Source organism: Talpa occidentalis, unplaced genomic scaffold (genome assembly GCF_014898055.3).
Source record: "Talpa occidentalis isolate TD23 unplaced genomic scaffold, MPIMG_talOcc4v2.1 talOcc4.14, whole genome shotgun sequence".
Lineage (NCBI taxonomy): Eukaryota > Metazoa > Chordata > Mammalia > Eulipotyphla > Talpidae > Talpa > Talpa occidentalis.
Window position 1 is genome coordinate 79,018,802 of NW_023601433.1, and position 17,502 is coordinate 79,036,303.

General features: G+C 49.3%; 2 protein-coding genes across 2 annotated transcripts in view; both read left to right on the forward strand.

Annotated features, from left to right (window-relative positions):
• Positions 1 to 2,846: 2,846 nt before the first annotated feature.
• Positions 2,847 to 6,469, forward strand: RPLP0 (ribosomal protein lateral stalk subunit P0). The gene is made up of 8 exons (XM_037511059.2): positions 2,847 to 2,904; positions 3,110 to 3,211; positions 4,155 to 4,330; positions 4,421 to 4,508; positions 4,646 to 4,792; positions 4,914 to 5,099; positions 5,762 to 5,902; positions 6,244 to 6,469. The coding sequence occupies exons 2-8, from the start codon at positions 3,158 to 3,160 to the stop codon at positions 6,403 to 6,405; spliced, it is 954 nt and encodes a 317-aa protein (XP_037366956.1). The 5' UTR covers positions 2,847 to 2,904; positions 3,110 to 3,157; the 3' UTR covers positions 6,406 to 6,469.
• Positions 6,470 to 7,471: 1,002 nt separating this feature from the next.
• Positions 7,472 to 17,502, forward strand: part of GCN1 (GCN1 activator of EIF2AK4) — a 50,977-nt gene continuing 40,946 nt past the window's right edge. The window contains exons 1-6 of the mRNA XM_037511060.2: positions 7,472 to 7,507; positions 11,982 to 12,084; positions 13,950 to 14,013; positions 14,486 to 14,617; positions 15,120 to 15,228; positions 17,319 to 17,417. Coding sequence (XP_037366957.1) covers positions 7,490 to 7,507; positions 11,982 to 12,084; positions 13,950 to 14,013; positions 14,486 to 14,617; positions 15,120 to 15,228; positions 17,319 to 17,417 — 525 coding nt within the window. The 5' untranslated portion in view covers positions 7,472 to 7,489. The remainder of the gene's footprint in view (positions 7,508 to 11,981; positions 12,085 to 13,949; positions 14,014 to 14,485; positions 14,618 to 15,119; positions 15,229 to 17,318; positions 17,418 to 17,502) is intronic.

The window sequence follows — 17,502 nt, forward strand, 5'->3', positions numbered from 1 at the left end:
TTTCATTCAACCATACTTAGTATTTTCCCATGTCAATAAACATATATCTGCATCATTTTTTATATATTTTTATTTATTTATTTATTTTTTGTTTGTTTATTTATTTACTTATTTATTTGTACAAGCACTGGGTACAGTCAGAAGCACGGGAGGGTGAGAGAATTCACCAGAGCCAGAGCAGGGAGCAGAGCAGGCAGAAGGACCGAAGTACACTGCTGAGGGGAGCAGAGGGCGGCAGGAGAGGTCTGCGCGCCATGTGGGACCCTCCTCTGGTGGCCGGGGAGCAGCCGGGGATCGAACCGGTGCCGCAGAGGCTGCGGGCAGCTTCGCAACCCAGCGCTCAACCGCTGCGCCACCGGGGAGGCCCTGCATCATTTTTTAATGGCTTCATAGTTTTCCATTATATTGATGTACTACAATTAGATACAATATGTTTTTTTTAATCATCAAAGCCAGGATGTCCTTGGAAAGATCTGTGTGAGTTTGTATATACTTGGAAGTGCATTTAGAGGGAGCTAGCTTCAGGGCTTGGAGGGGACCATATGGCATAGTGAGACCCATGGGCTTCGAACTTGCTCCTAGAAGTACTTGCTTCTAGAAATTCGAAGCGATGATTTACTGGCTGAGCTACTTGGGCAAATTATTTACCCTCTTTGCATTTTCTTATCGATAAATGGGAAATACTGTACCTCCTCAGGGGGTTGTTGTAAAGATTAACAGTAGTAACGTGCACAGAATACTCAGCACATTGCTGAACGTGCAGTAATACCATGTCATTAAAAAGAGATCTTAGCAGTAATTGACTCCACCAGTTTTATGAACAGGCTGATCATCAAAGGCATGAGGAAACAAAACAAAATACAGAAATTCCTAACTTGGTCAAGTGAAAAGGGTAGAGCTAGGAAGAAACACCCCTTCTGTCCTAAGATCTAAGCTCAGTCATTAAAAAATATTTATTAATAGGGTGGAGGGCATGGAGCATGGAGGAAAATAGGGTATGGGCATGGATGGTTTGATGGAGGCAATAGAAATAATATTTATTGACATAGCATGATTGTTCAAATGTGAGTTAAGTGAAGATTTAATAAAAGAAGCTAATATTGAGTGACTTCCTCCTACATTCCAAGAACTGTTAAGTCTTAACACATCTTCAAAACAACTCTGTTACGAGAGTAAATGTTAAGATGCCCACTTTATAGATAAGGAAAGTGAAACAGGTGAAATCACTTTCCTAAGCTGAGTGAGCTGGCAAAGGGCACAAGGAAGTCGATGGCTACTTGATCACATATCCAGGTGGATCCAGGTCATCTGACTCCAAATCCTGCACTCATTCAAAAGATTGTTCTGAAATACCTACCATGTGGCAGGCACAGAGAAAAATGTTGGCCTTTGTGGAATTTGCTTTCTTACAGGGAGAGGCAAACAACAGTGTAGTAAGTTACATTCTGATAGAAGGTGTGTTGCTGAAAAAATAGAACCAAGTAAGGGGAGAGTGATTTTATTTTTTATTTTTTAATTAGTCAGTCAGGGTAGACCTCCTTGAGCAGATGATGTCTGAGGCCAGACTTGATGGAGGTAATTTACTTATGTGGCTATACCCAAAGAGACTTTCAGAAAGAGGGGCTAGTTTGTGGGAGCAGCGTCTGGCTGGAAGGGAGTCAGCAGGAAAACAGAAGATTATAAGGATGGAGGTAGGGCGCAGATCATGTAGGGGCTTGTGGGCAGCTTAAGTTTTAAACTTTTTACTTTGAATGGGGAGCCTTTCAAGAATTTTGAGCAAATGAAGAAATGCTCTTAGATTTTATTTATTTTTATTTATTTTTTAAAGAGAAGCACGGGAGGGTGAGAGAATTCACCAGAGCCAGAGCGGGGAGCAAAGCAGGCAGAAGGACCGAAGCACACTGCTGAGGGGAGCAGCGGGCGGCAGGAGAGGTCTGCGCCCCATGTGGGACCCTCCTCCAGTGGCCGGGGAGCAGCCGGGGATCGAACCGGCGCTGCAGAGGCTGCGGGCAGCTTCGAAACCCAGCGCTCAACCGCTGCGCCACGGGGGAGGCCCTTGTGTGTCTTCTTTTGGGAAGTATTTGTTCAATATTTTTGCCTATTTTTACTGGATTATCTTTTTCATTTTTAAAAGATTTTATTTATTTATTTATTTATTTGTTTTAAAGATTTATTTATTTATTTATTTATTTATTTATTTATTTATTTATTTATTTATTTATACAAGCACTGGGTATAGTCAGAAGCAGGGGAGGGTGAGAGAATTCACCAGAGCCAGAGCGGGGAGCAGAGCAGGCAGAAGGACCGAAGTACACTGCTGAGGGGAGCAGCGGGCGGCAGGAGAGGTCTGCGCGCCATGTGGGACCCTCCTCCGGTGGCCGGGGAGCAGCCGGGGATCGAACCCGCGCTGCAGAGGCTGCGGGCAGCCTCGCAACCCAGCGCTCAACCGCTGCGCCACCGGGGAGCCCCCGACTTAGATTTTAAAGGATTCCTCTGGTTTGGAGGGGGAAGAACAAACTGTTGAGACTAAAGATCATGCCACTTCTAAAACACGTGCTTTATTTCTCAACTCCACGTCATACTTACAGACCCGGGGGAAACTTGGACGCTCAGGGCGCCCGGATGCGGCTCCAGACCAGCAGAGGGCAGCAGCGCCGAGAGCGCGTCCCGGCAGGGTGCCGCGCCTTCCTTAACCATTGTCTTTAAAGGCAGTGGCGGCTTCTGGGGGGGAGTGGCAGTAATATTGCCCAATGGCTGCCTAGCTCTGCTCTCTGTCCCCGGCCAGAAGTGGGCGCCAACCAATAGCCGGGGACGCTGTCCGTGGCTTCTGATTGGCCGCTTCGCTCACATATAAAGGTCCACGCGGCGGCGCGGGCCTCTTCTCGCCAGGCGTCCTCGACAGAGGTTCGTGGCCCGCGGGCTGGTGTCGGGGCCGGGCGGCTGGAACGTTGGGGATTTTTCTCCTTGGGGTCGTAGGTTTTAGGGGCTCGTGGGGTCTCGGACCCTGGGTCCTGCGTCCTCGGCGGCGGTCCCAGGCCGGGGCCGGCTCTGCGTCGGCCTCGGCCTTGGGCCGCGCGCCCGGGCGCCTGAGCTGCTTCTCTCCCCGCAGTGACATCGTCTTTAAACCCCGCGTGGCAATCCCTGACGCACCGCCGTGATGCCCAGGGAAGACAGGGCGACCTGGAAGTCCAACTACTTCCTTAAGATAATCGTAAGTGCCGGGTGGGTCGCAGCCGCAGCCGCCCCCCTGCAGCCCCCACCCAGACAGTGATAAGGGGCCGCGCGCCGAGCGCCTTGTGGACGAAAGCCGCTGAGCAGGACTTTTCAAGGCAAATCTTCGTCCTCACGAGTTCCCGAGATCAGCACCCCCCCCACCCATGTAGGCCGACAGGTTAAGTGACTCTTAACGAGTTCCCGAGATCAGCCCCCACCCCCCCGCCCTTGCAGATAAACAGGTTAAGTGACTCCTAAGTGACAGCATTCATGCCCAGCTCTGCGGGCCAGCAGGCAGCCCTCATCATCATTTTGCTCTTCTGTCTCCACCTCGGGAAGGTCTGAGGCCATGAGTAACTCCGAGAGGCAAGTTGTTGCCTGTTCAGGTTGTGCCAAACTGAAGGTCCAGTGAAGGTTTTCTTTTGGGTGGTCGTGAAGTTGGTCTGTCTTGCTCTGGACCTTGCTGCCCTTCAGGCATTGTGGAGCTTAGTCGTTTATTTTCTCCTCTGTGAGGGTGTTCAGAGATGGTGAAAAGCCTGAGAATTGTAGCAGAGTTATAACGTAGTTACTACAAGGAACATTTTGCTATATTCGTTTTGTATTGAGTTTAAAGTGCTGTAAATGTAGCCCTTTGGTGTGCTTATTTTGAAGTTTCTTCTAGTAAGTCAATTTACTGAATTGAGAATGTTAAAGATGAAAATTAAGTTTTTTTGAGTGAATGTGGAGATCTGTTTTTCACTATTCATACCCAATGAACAAATCTTGAGCAAATCCTTCAGTGTTAAGACTGGTGGCTCCCAGTGGGAGGAGTCTTCCTACTCTCAGTCACTTAAACCATTGACGAAATGGGTAAGATGGAAACGGGAGATTGGGGGATTTTCTATTCTTTTTCCTCCCATTAAACTTGTGTCCCCCCCCCCCCGTTTTTTTCTTTTTTAAAGCAACTTTTGGATGATTATCCAAAATGTTTCATTGTGGGAGCAGACAACGTGGGCTCCAAGCAGATGCAGCAGATCCGCATGTCCCTCCGCGGAAAGGCCGTGGTGTTGATGGGCAAGAACACCATGATGCGCAAGGCCATCCGCGGACACCTGGAAAACAACCCAGCTCTGGAGAAGTCAGTAGTTCTCAGGGCTTCTTTGTTCTTCCTTCCCTTGGAGAAGAAGGTGCCGAAAGGTGACCATGTCCTGTAACCTTCTCTTTGCAGACTCTTGCCTCATATCCGGGGGAATGTGGGCTTTGTGTTCACCAAGGAGGACCTCACTGAGATCAGGGACATGCTGCTGGCCAACAAGGTGAGAGAAGGGGCTGGTTGGCTGGTCTTACCCAGATCTTATTGTTACTCTTACTGTCATAAGAACACTATTCTTACACCGTGACTATTCTCACACCGTGTCTGTGAAGAGATTTCTCATTGTTTGGTTCTGTTCAGGTGCCAGCGGCTGCCCGTGCTGGTGCCATTGCCCCATGTGAAGTCACTGTGCCAGCCCAAAACACCGGTCTGGGGCCCGAGAAGACCTCCTTCTTCCAGGCTTTGGGCATCACCACTAAGATCTCCAGAGGCACCATTGAAATCCTGGTGAGTGGGCCTGGCTTGGCCTGGCCTACCTGTGCTAGCCTGGTGGGTGGTGGGGCCTGCTCCTGGTGGCTGTGGGCCTGCTTGGTGTCCAGGTGTTAGCTACTGTTCCCTTGTTCTTCAGAGTGACGTGCAGCTGATCAAGACCGGAGACAAAGTGGGAGCCAGCGAGGCCACACTGCTGAACATGCTGAACATCTCCCCCTTCTCCTTTGGGCTGATCATCCAGCAGGTGTTTGACAATGGCAGCATCTACAACCCTGAGGTGCTCGACATCACAGAGCACACGCTGCACTCGCGCTTCCTGGAGGTGAGTGCTGCCCACCTCAGCACGGCCAGTGTCAGGTTGGCTCCTGACCACCCACTTGTGTAACCTGGCACTCTGATCTAGCGTCCCGGTTTTCTCATTGGTAGAAGGGCAGAAACAATAGGGTGTAATGACCTAATGAGCATGAAGACTTAGAATAGAGCTGGACACAGAGTAAAAGGCTGCATGCAGCAAGACGAGATTTGGAGTGAGTCACTTGCGTCAAAGGGAACACGAGGTAGTTTGATGCGTAAATGTTACTACATACTCTTTCTTGAGAGGGCTGTGATTTTCTGAGACTTGTAATTTTTACCATTACAAGTTAATGCTATCTATTTTTTTGTCTAGTAAATGAAAATCACACAATTTAACATTTTTCTCATTGATTTCAACAGCCATAGTAATAGTTTCTATTTTTTACGAATGATGACTTTTGCAGGAAGTACAGTGCTTTAAGAACACCCATGGTGAGAATAGGGCACAAAGCATTTATAAATTACTGGGTCTGAATTGCCCTGCCAGAAGTGTTTGTCAAAAGAGAAAATGCCCTGTGTGAGATCTAGATGGTAACCTGGCAAATCTTTTCTGTCTTTGAACTTGCACTGTTTCTATAATACGGCTCACCTAAGGCTCACCTAAAATGTAATCTTTCTGTTCCTTTGCAGGGTGTTCGTAATGTTGCCAGTGTGTGTCTGCAGATCGGCTATCCAACTGTGGCATCAGTGCCCCATTCTATTATCAATGGGTACAAGCGGGTCTTGGCTTTGTCTGTGGAGACTGAGTACACCTTCCCACTTGCTGAAAAGGTAAAAAACCTATGGGATCACAGTGGGCCTGTCAGCAGGGGGGATAAATAGCAGCCTACTGAATTGGTGCTTTATATTTGACATAGCAGGTTTTTCTTAAGAAAACCTGAGTTTGGAGGGCCAGGGAGATGTTTCTTGACTATAGGAGTAATAAGAGACCCAAAGAGGAGGGGATCATGGGCTAAGAGCTGGGCCTGATCTCACTAACACCATGCCAGTTGTCCTGTCTGGTCACTTTGGGGGAAGATTGACCAATAAATTAGTGCTTTATGAAGGCTTAAGAGTTGTGGGCTTGGAGGGCTTGTGAAATGACCGTTTTGACCGTTGGCTTCTCCCCTCAGGTCAAGGCCTTTTTGGCTGATCCATCTGCATTTGTGGCTGCTGCCCCTGTGGCTGCTGCCACCACTGCTGCTCCTGCTGCTGCTGCAGCCCCAGCCAAGGCTGAAGCAAAGGAAGAGTCGGAGGAGTCTGATGAGGATATGGGATTTGGTCTCTTCGACTAATCACCAAAAAGCAACCTACAAAGCCAGCTTTCATTGTGATATTAGGAAATAAAGGCTTACTTCTCTTTAAAGTCTCTGAATACTCATTTTGTGCGGTGCCACATACTGGAAACTAAAGCCATGGGTGAAATTGAGCTTTGACATTTAGAGGTCCTCTTCACAAGTGAAGTACTGCTCTCCTAGCATCCTATGCCTTTGCCAGACCCAGGTTTCACTTTTCTACTAGAATTCTTGTTTCCACTAGCCTGGGTCCCTCTAAGGTTCTCAGAAGTAGGTTCCATGTCAATTGAGATGAACACTCCTGTGAATACCAGAAGTTTTCAAACTGGGTGACAACCTAGTAACATGCTGAGTAGGAGGTGATCATGATCATGAAAGGTGAGAAAGCAGCTGATTGCTGAAAAGGGTAGGTGTAGTGTTGTGAATCTTACATTTCACTCATGAACCCACAGGGCCTTGATGTATTCCTTCTGAGACTTGGCTACTGCCGGTTGAGGGCCAACAGCCTACCTGTGTAGAGTCCTCTGCACACTGAAGAAAAGTCAGGCGTCCCGGTGGACCCTTCCCGGTGTCCCACACTCCCGGCCTCGGCTCAGCTTCCCAGGCTGGAGCGTCCGGGCTCCTCCCTCAGCTAAATCCTCCCGACTGCCCGCATGACCCTCGTTCTGTAGGGCCCGCTGGCTTTTACTAGCTGAGGGCCAGACCCAGCTCAGATCCCGCCGTCTTCAGCAACGGCACGTTTTTGGGGAGAATGTTCATCACTCGGCGGAGGCCCACCGGGGTGTCCAGCTGGCCCCGCGGCCGCGCTCGGAGGCTGCGGCGCGGTCCGAGCGTCTCACAAACGCCGCGGGCCCCTCGCCCCGCGAGGCCAGCTGAAGAGCCCCGGGACCCCGGGCCGCGGGCCCGGGACTGACGAGCGGGCGGTGGCAGGCGGCGCGGACTCGCGGCCGGGCTGCAGAGGCCGCCGTCCCGCCCGGGGGCGCCAGGCTCGGGCCCCAACGGGCTCCGGCCTCGCCCTGCCGCGTGGGCCCGCGCCGTGACCCGGAAGCGCTCCGGAAGCGGTTCCGGAGTCAGCGCCGGCAGGATGGCGGCCGACACGCAGGTGAGGCGGGCGGCTGCGGGGCCGACGCGGCCCGCGACTGGCGCGGACGGCGCGGGGGGCCCGACCGCTCTTGAGGATCCCCCGCGAGGCCGGGGGCGGCGGCGGCGGCGGGGGCGCGATCCCCGGGCCGCCTCGGGCCGGTCTCGCAGAGCCCCCTGGCCGGCCCGGCCCGGCCCCAGCCGGGTCCAGCTCGACCCGGCCCGGGGTTCGAGGAGTCAGGGGCTCCGGCCTGGCCTTCGGCCGCTGGAGCCGGGCGGGCCCCTCCCTCGACCCCCGGAGCTGCAGAAGTTCACCTTCCGGAGCCTCCTGCTCCTCCGCTGCGCCCCGGCTTCGAGCCCGGGCCAGCGCCAACTCTTCCTTAACTTTACGGGCTGCAGATGTTTCTGGAGCACCTACTGTGTGCAGGGACTTGGCACTTTGTTTTGGGTTCAGAGTTGAGCTTGAGTCGTTGGTTTCTGTGGGACGCTGAGCAAGTCACTGAATCCCAAGTCTCAGTCTTTCCTTGTGTAAAACGGGGTGAAGGGCTACCTGTCGTATATGGTTATTGTAAAGATTTGGTGAGATGAAGTAGGGTGTTGATTATTTTTAGTAAGCCCAGGGTAAGATGGAAGAAGAGTCATTGCCACCCAAGAAGAGTCTTGCCACTCTCGAGTGTTACCATCTGAGGGTACCTGTAAATTAAGGGGAGATTTGGGAAAACCTTTATCCTCCATCGCGTTCCACTTTGTAACTGTTGTAACTGAAAAGGCAGAAGTATGGAGAAAAGCAAACTAAGGGCCACTTAGTTTGCTCGGGTCCCCAGGGTGAGATGAATTGTTTTTGATACAGAGATCCTGAGGCCAGGGAGTGACCATTTAACCTGAGCATTGGAAAGACTGACTCAGACGCTTGTGCAGGGGCTGATAATTTGTTTCAATTTGTGACATATTGAATCCTGGAAATAAAAGCTGCTAAGTCTGTTAGGTGTTTCTCAAGGGGTTGGGTGAACGCTTGCTGAGTGTTTAATATGCAGAAAAATGTCTCTCTAGAGCTGTGGTGGCTGCTTAATTAATAGCCAAATGGCTGCTTAAGTTAGTTAAAATTAAATGAAGTTAAAAACGCATTTCTTCAGTTGCATTAGCCACGTGTCAGTGCTTGGGCTGCTCTGTGGGACAGTGCAGAAGAACATTTCCATCATCACAGAAAGTTCTGTTGGACTTTCCCCAAGAGTGTTACTCTAGAGAGAAACCTGTGAACTTTCAAGCTGTTTGCCTCTGATTTCACCAGCAAAGGACTTTTGTGACAGATGGCGATGTGCTCCGCCTCAGTTTTGTTCTGAGTCTCAAGTGGGTAACATTTATTTTCTGATTGAGAAAAGAAGAAAAGCGTCGAACCTGAAAAACTCATCTTTGTGAGAGAAACGATGTCCAGCGTTCAGTATTACCATGGAAAGATCGCTCTATGGGAAGTCTAGGTAGAGGGTGCCTATTGTATACATCCATCTATTTTTGCTGTTTTCTCAGATGTCACTAAAATTAGTAAAAGGATTTAAAAATATAATCCCAGCAGGACTGGGAGAATGGGGACAGACGACAGCAACAAACTCGGAGGCTAGAAAGTGATGATGAGTAGTGAGGGACTTAGCAGCCCCAAGGGAAAAGACCTGAGGACTTAGCAGACCTAAACCAACAGTTAGGAAAACTGAGAACCAGCAGAGTCCATTGCAGAATCCCTGACATATGGGCATTTGTACTATCGGATAACCTCTGGCAAAGATGGGAATGGAGAAGGATAAATTAGCGGAGGATTGGTTGAAAGCCCATTTCAAATGCAGTCTGGTCCTCAGCTTACATTCTCCACCTTGGCAAAAGACTGCAAGTTTTCTCCCTGAAGAGTAAAAAACAGAATCACTGCAAGGATTAGTTAGGCAGTCTATATCCAAGGAAGCCATGAACAAAATAATTCCAGACTTTCCCCAACTGACAGGATGTGTTTCCAGATCAAAAAACCTTAGCACAATGGATAAAAATAGGCTCACAACAGGGCACTTTATCCTGAAATTTTAGAACCCGAACAAAAAGAGACGATCCTAGAAGTTCCCAAGGAGACAAATCGGGTCTCACAGGGTCAAGAACCAAAATGGTACTGGGTTTCACAATACTAAAAGCAGAACTCAGTGGAGAAATGTCTCCAGTATATTGAAGGAAAAGGATTTCAACCTAGAATTCTGTATCCAGACAGACCTAAATTAAGGATGAGTTTAGGACACTTTCAAACTTGCAGAGATGTCACAGAGTGGAGGATATGCTTCACCCAAACAAGAAAGATGTACTTTCAGGAAGATGAGCTGCGTCCCCACCGTCGAGAATCACCTGTCATATTGGGGCAGGACAGCTGTCTCTGAGAGAGTCTACTTCCAGTAGCTGGGATTTTGTAGAGTACCTGATCTGCCTTCAGGTATTTAGATTAGACAAGCGGCCAGAAGTTTGGGGTTAAATTACTAGATAAAACAAGGCAAACTGAGGTGAAGCGGGAAAGGGCAGTTATTAGTTCCAGGGCTAATAAAAAACCTGTGCAGAATAGTAAACATAGTTTATTAGCTGGAAGTTGAAGTCTGTGTACATGTAATATAAACACTGATTCTGCGCTAGCCTGTGTTATGAAACAGGAATTATATTGGGGAAATGGGCGGGGTGGCGTTGGAGAAGGAAAGCACTGTGGTGGAAAGGCAGACTAAAAACTTAGTAAGTTGTGGGTCTCCCTGGTGGCGCAAGGGGTTAAGACGCAACCTATGAAGCTATCTGCAGCCACCGCAGCATGAGTTCGATCCCCGGCCAGGGAGCTACCCACATGGCCCAGCAGACCTCTCCTGACTCGCCTGCTGCCCCCCTCAGCAGTGTGTTTCAGTCAATCCGCCTGTTCTGTTCCCCACTCTGTCTCTGGTAGATCCTCTCTCATCCCCCCACACCTCTGGCCTGTACCCTAGCTCTTGTAGGCATAAATAAATAAATCTTTAAAAAGAAAAAAAGTTGTAGCACAGCAAATTAGAGATATGGAGATGATGACAAAACCTGGCCAGAATTTGTGAAAGAGCTTGTCCTTAGGGAGTAATGGCAAGGGGTGATTTTTTAAGTAAACTTCATAGAACTCTTTGTGCTTGACTCTACTTAACTGCATGTGTGGCTATAAAAACAAGATATCACCGAAACAAATCAATTTATGTGAGTTCAGAGTTTGGACCTCAGTTTATTCATTGCCAATAAAATTATAGCAGGAATTTAAACATAAGAAATACTCAGTATTATTTTCTCCCTGCACCTGTGAGTCTTATTCTACCATTAAGTCCTGTCTGTGAAACACCCTCAAGAGGAAAATGCAGTAGCCGCAGTATATTAGTTACTTGGGTCTTTCATGCTCTGCTGCTTACATATCCACGCCTTGCCCACATCGTCGCTTGTGGAATGTTCAGGAGCAGATTTTTAGGAATCTTTCAGGAGCAGCTGCTGCTCCCCGCCCCTGGACCTGCATAGCTGTGGCCACTTTGGTGGTGGTTGAAAGCTAAGGGCCTGCTAGGATGAGTTGAAAGACCTACTGTTAACTGAAACCTGGTTTCAGGTTCAGTTTCAAATATGCGGGTGCTGCGGGTCTCAACTCCAGTCATCAGTGGCCTCCTCTCTGGACAGTTCCTTCATCCCCTGTAAAAATGGGGATACCAGTGCTTACCCGGAGGGCTTGCTGGTTGTGGGAGATGGTTTTGTGCTTGAACTGTGAGTAAGTGTTCTACATATACCACGTCATTGAGTCTCCATCACAGTCTCAGGAGGCAGTGCTTTACCTGCCACGCGTGGATGGAAACAAGCCCAAGGAGATGACGTAATGTGACTGAGTTTCCACGGCTGGGAGGCAAAGCTGGGGTTCAGTTTCATCTGTCACCACTCTGTTTTGCTCTACTAATGGCTGCCAGAATGGACAGTCCCCTCATGGGCGGCTTATGTGGTGGGATAATGTCAGAAGACCATACCTGACATGTCACTCGAGTCACATAATTCATTATTCAGAAAACAGGATGTTTTCTCCCCTGAGGTCAGGTTTTGCCTTTTCCTTTGTCTGTCTTTGTCCAAATTTAAAGTCTATTGATGAGTTGACTGGTTGTGTTAAAGCAGTACATCTTAACTACGGGTGATTTTGACCCCAGGTGATTTGATAGTGTCTGGAGACAACTTGGATGGTCACAGCTGGGGTGGGGGTGGGGGCTGGAGTACTGTTTCTGGCCACTGGTAAGAAGAGGCCAGGAATGCTGCTCAAAATCTCACCCAGTACAACGGCAGCCCCCAGCCACAGATAATTTTGTGACCCAAAATGTCGATAACAAGGAGAAACCGTTGGTGAAAGAGTGCATCACTGAATTTTGCGTCCCCTTCCTTGACTTATACACATGGACACTCATTGTTTTGTTGTCTGACTGACATTTTCATCATGGGCTTGGTCTTCACAGGTTTCTGAGACACTAAAGCGTTTTGCAGGGAAGGTGACAACAGCCAGTGTAAAGGAACGGCGAGAAATCCTCGGTGAACTGGGGAAATGTGTTGCTGGAAAAGGTATTTATTGTCCATCTCCATAGCCTGGAGGGGATTCCATTTCACAGTAACTTGTATCCTCTGTTTAGAACCATAACTTTCTTTCCTCCTTGCACCACCTTCTGCCTTCACATGCTGTATTTGCTTATTACAATGTGCCTGAAGCTGTTGGGTGAGCGGGGGCATCTGTCCATTTATGTGCCAACACTTTTTACAGTCTTAACCATTTTAACGGGAAGTATTTCTGAAAGATACCAACAATCTGTTTTAATTAATTTGCTGGGCACAAACATATGGGGTGCTCCCCCTCGCCCCCCGTCTCTGTTCCTTGGAAGTCAGCAGGAGGTAGGAGGTGACTGACCAGTAAAGGACCCCAAGATCAGGTGAGCTTGGGAGCTGCCACATTTTCTCAGGCCCTCTTGGAGATTCACAGCATGTCCCAGGAAGTTGTTTGAACTTTAGTAAGTTTTCTATAATCCTGTGTTTTCCTGGGACCTCTTTTTGGGTGAGCACCGTTTGGGAAATGCTGAGCGCATAGAATGAATGCTGATTCAGCACCATAACCGAGGGCTGTCCCTGCGTCCTTTTGGGGTGTGTAAGGCCAGCTTGCCACCACTCAGCATTGCAGTTCCCTTGTGAGTTTCTTTCTTGGTTTTTACTTCACAGCTTTGGTTCCCCAGGTGTTTCTAGATGAACAGCATCAGTGTTATCTCAGCACTTCTTTGAGGTACAGTCTCAGCTCCTCCCCAGAAACCCAAATTCAGACAGCTGGGGCTGGAACTCAGCATCTGTTTTAACACGCCCTGTAGGTGAGTCTCGTGTCCCCTGAGGTTTGAGAAACACGGTTGTATTGACTTGGGCTCCCTTTCTGTCAGTTTGCACTTCTTGTTCGAGAAGAGCCGCCTTCCTGCCGCCTTCCACCCAGGTCCTTATTTGCTGCTTCTGATCTTCCATCGCTTGGTAACATATCCAAGCTCGTTAAAGTTGTGTAAATTAAGAAAATTGCTGCTTGTGAACTTCTAAGAGATTCTCTTGTGCATTAATGCTTTCGTGTATGGCTTTTATTGGTGCCTTCAGACGTCTTTCTGGTCACTCTTCTTGGCAGGGCTCTAGTTAGAAAAGACCACCCCACAGAGTACTAGCAGCGCTCACCTCCCGCTCCCTGGACTGCCTTGCCCTGCTCGGTAACTGCTGGGCACCACATTCCTCCCCGTGCCACAGAGTGCCTGTGACACTCACAGTCACAGAATGAGGGGGCTGCTGTGGATGGATGAAATTTACGAACAACTCAGGACTTTTTCAGGGTGATTTTACTCTCTAGTCATTCTGAAATTCTTCAGTTCAGGGTGAATTAGATCTGTAAAATGTTTTGTAGCCTTTGATACCTAAGTTGATTGTGGAGGCTTAATTACCCTGCTTGAAATTGTCCTGAATTTTCCCATTTTCTGAGTTCAAGGGGACATTGCATAGTGAGACTTATTCTGGCTCTGCCTTTTGTTGGGGTAGCAGATAACCGAGGGGGTTAGCCAGCGGGGCAGGGGGAGATATTTTCAGCGAGGCTGGGAAGTTGAAGTCTTTCTCAGAGTTGTTTTGCCCTGGATGCCATTGGTCAGCATCACACAGCCCGGCTTTGAGGCCTCTCTCGATGTTCTCCTCAGTCCTGCCTCCACGTACTTGAACTCAGACTTGCCAATGCGGCATCTTCGGTGCCTGGTCTTTTCAGTCATATGCACGCCTCTAGGCAGCAGCCAGTTGTTGGGAATTCTACCTCAGATAACCAGGGAACGTCCAGTGGGCAGAGACTGTGTCTGGCAGAATGCTTGGCTCAAGCACATGCTCAGGAAGTCCTTTTTATTGACTGACCTCTGTGTCATCCTTGGTTTCAGAGCTGCCGGAGGGAGCGGTGAAAGGACTCTGCAAACTGTTCTGCTTGACTCTGCATCGGTACAGGTAAATCCCAGCGAGGGCCCACAGCTGGTGCACTGTGTGGAAAGAGGATATAGGAAGGTGGCCAGTGCGCAGCTCTAAAGTCAGACTGCCTGGGGCCACATCTAGGCTGTTAGATCCTGGGCAAGTTGCTCAACCTCTCTGAGCCTCAGTTTCCTGATCTCAGAATGGTGATGCCATTATCTCTCTCCTAGGTGCTTGTGAATGTAAAGTGCCCAGAACAGGCAGTCATGAGTGCTTGGTCTGTGCGCTATCATCAGTCAGGCATGTGAAAGCACCCGGCCAGTTTGAGGCCCATAGTAAATGCTCTGTGGCATAAGCGTTCTTCCTATGACCTTAATGGCTCATTATCCTGGTTAACTATTCTAGAACTCAGGAAAGAGGGAGGTCTACAGCGCTGTTTCCCAGTCCCACCCATTTTCCTGAGACAGGCCAGCTTTGTCCCCGTTCACCTTTCCCTTCCTTCCTTTCCCAGAGATGCAGCCTCCCGCAGGGCCCTGCAGGCAGCCATCCAGCAGTTGGCTGAGGCCCAGCCAGAAGCCACTGCTAAGAACCTTCTGCACTCTCTGCAGTCTTCAGGCATTGGCTCCAAAGCAGGTGTTCCCAGGTAAGGCACAGGTGGCAGCCCACTTGGAGCTGACACAGCCCTCTTTGGGAGAAACTAGTACAGGAGGGCTGCGTTGAGCAGGTGTGCGAATGCCTGTTCCTTTCCCCTTTGCAACTCTGATGACGCCATCAGTCTACCTTGAGTGGAGGGAGGAGCCAGGATTGTGGGCCCAGAGGAGAAACCACTTTGATGAGAAACAGGGTTGGGAAACCAGTGGAAACAGGGTCATTTTGGAGGGGAACAGAATGCCCATCAGGCACTGAATAGGGGAGATCATCTTTTTCATTTTATATTGTGAGTGCCAAGATAGGGCAGTTAGGCTGATGAAACCTGGACGCCTTATCCTGAATTATCAGACGAGTTGTGCAGAAATACATTTAGGTTCTGCCCAGTTGAAGTTCAGGGGAGGGTCCCACATAGTAGGCAGGGCCTTGGGGTGAGGATTTTCCTCCTAATGGAGCCACTGCTCTGCACTCACCCTCACTTCCGCCTCCCTCCCCAGTAAGAGCAGTGGCTCTGCGGCCTTGCTGGCCCTGTCCTGGACCTGCCTTCTGGTGCGCGTTGTTTTTCCTTCGAGAGCCAAGCGGCAGGGTGACATCTGGAACAAACTGGTAGGTTACCTGGGTCTTTGCTGTAGTAATGGTCAGCCCTGCACAGAGTTGGGGCGTGTTTAAAAGCCTGCTCTGTGCCAAGGGTTCTGCTCTTCTTCGTGTCAGGTGACCAGGCACTTGAGTTGTACCGAGGAGTGTGACTTGGGGGCACAGGATGAGTACAGGTCAATAACATTCGTCTTCTGATTGAATGTCGTGCTTTTTTGTGTCAGGCATGGTGCTGGGCGCAGGGAACATGCCGATGAGCAAGAACAGCACAGTCTTGCTTCTAAGGCGAGCATTGGTGACGTGACAGACCAGAGTGGGGGATTTGGCCAGGAATCAAGTCAACCAGAAGAGATAATGACATAAACCATTTGGGTTTTTCTGGCTAATCAGTCATTCATTTCCCTGTGTTTGGAGTTCAGTTTAACTGGCCAATTGAATGGAATCCTTGCTGTGTGATTTTGGTCCATAAATTTTCTCCTCCGATTCGATGCCTGCTCTTTCCGTACACCAGCGTTGTCTTTCCAGCTGTCGGCTGAGCAGAGATGCCCAGTAGGCTGGGCTGGGAGGGTCTTTTGAATGTCTCAGTATTCTAAGCAGAGGGTAAGAGAAATGGTCTTAGGGTTTAGTGAGAAGAAGCCTAAGAATCTTGGTTTGGATCTGATCCTTGGCCTTGAAATTTGGACGAGTCTTCACTTCTGAGCCTATTTCCTCATCTGTAAAATAGGGCAGAGTTCCACCCGCCCTATCCACTTCAGTGAGTTGACACAAAGATGGGCTGAGATGAGGTGCGGAAGGGCTGCAGAAACGTACAGGGGCGTGCAGGTAGATGAGGAGTGGTGTCATAGCCCGCAAGCAGGCAACTAGTAGGACATACTGACGGCCTCATCCCTGGAGCTTATACAGCTCGCTCCTGGGGTTGACGGAGGATTGAGTAAAGGATAAGAACCCTGAGACCTCACAGGTAGTGGGTATGCTGACAAACCCGTCAGTGGGGGGTCTTGTTACCACAAGACTTCCTGTAATATGTTTCTTCAAGGGTACCTCATTGGCTTATCCAGTGAATTCTAGCACCCTACGGTTTCTTTGGTGTGTAGATCTAGTCTCTGTAAGATGAAATTGAATTTTCATTGCAACTGATAGCATACAGCTCATACTTTTTTCTTTCACCTTGGTTTCTTTAACCAGGTTTAGAATTTGTTCCAGAGTAGTATATGGTTTCTCATTCCATATGACTGTTTTCTAATCCTTGAGAGTAGAGACATCACAATATATATAAATCGTCCCCTGTTGATGGCCATACACACTGTTTATGGTCTCTTATTATAAAAAATACTGCTGTGAGGGCCTCCCCTGGTGGTGCAGCGGTTGAGCACTGGGCTGCGGGGCTGCCCGCAGCCTCTGCAGTGCCGGTTCGTTCCCCAGCTGCCGGCGAGGGTCCCACAAAAAAAAAAAAAAAAAATACTGCTGTGAATTGCCTTGCGCATCTGCTGCTTTGTGCACGTGCAGATGGGAATCAGCAAAGAGTCTTTTTCCTTAGGGTCACTGCTCATGCTACTCACCAGAGACCTTGGTATCCATTGCCTGTAAAATCTGAGGTTTTAGTTTTAGTTGAATGCCTGTTCTGTGCTTCCCTCAGGGTTGGACAGTGAGCCCCGTGCATCTGTAGTGCCTCACACAGGGCCTGCTGTGTAGTCAGTGTTCAGTGAGGGTGGAGCAGTAATGAAGGAAAAGTCAATGCAGATAAAGAAACCTGGACCAGGAAGTTGGTCCTTTTCCTGTGTGGCAATTAGCTTGCCGAAGTTATATATATGTGTGTGTGTGTGTTTAATGTCTTTTCTCCTTCTGGACTACAAGGTGTGTGAAAATAGGGACCACATCTATATTTTCATTGTCTGACTCAGGTGCTTAAACAAATATTTATTAACAGTGGATAGATGTAACTGAGGACAGGGTTCAGTGTTGTGGGGTTGGAGGCATCAAATGGGAGAGGCCTAGTGCAGATGAACCTGGGATCTGGTGGGTCTGATGAAGAAGGTCTTGGGCAGGCAGGAACTTCCACTTTCACTTCATATCCTCACCTGAGCCTGTCCTGGTCCTGGCAGGTGGAGGTACAGTGCCTGCTCCTGCTGGAGGTGCTGGGCGGCTCCCACAAGCATGCTGTGGATGGTGCTGTGAAGAAGCTCACCAAGCTGTGGAAAGAGGTGACTGGAGGCAGCAGGGGTTGGTGGGCAGGGCTTCTTCCATGCCACCCTTACAACCATCTGAAACAACTCTGTACTCCCCCTT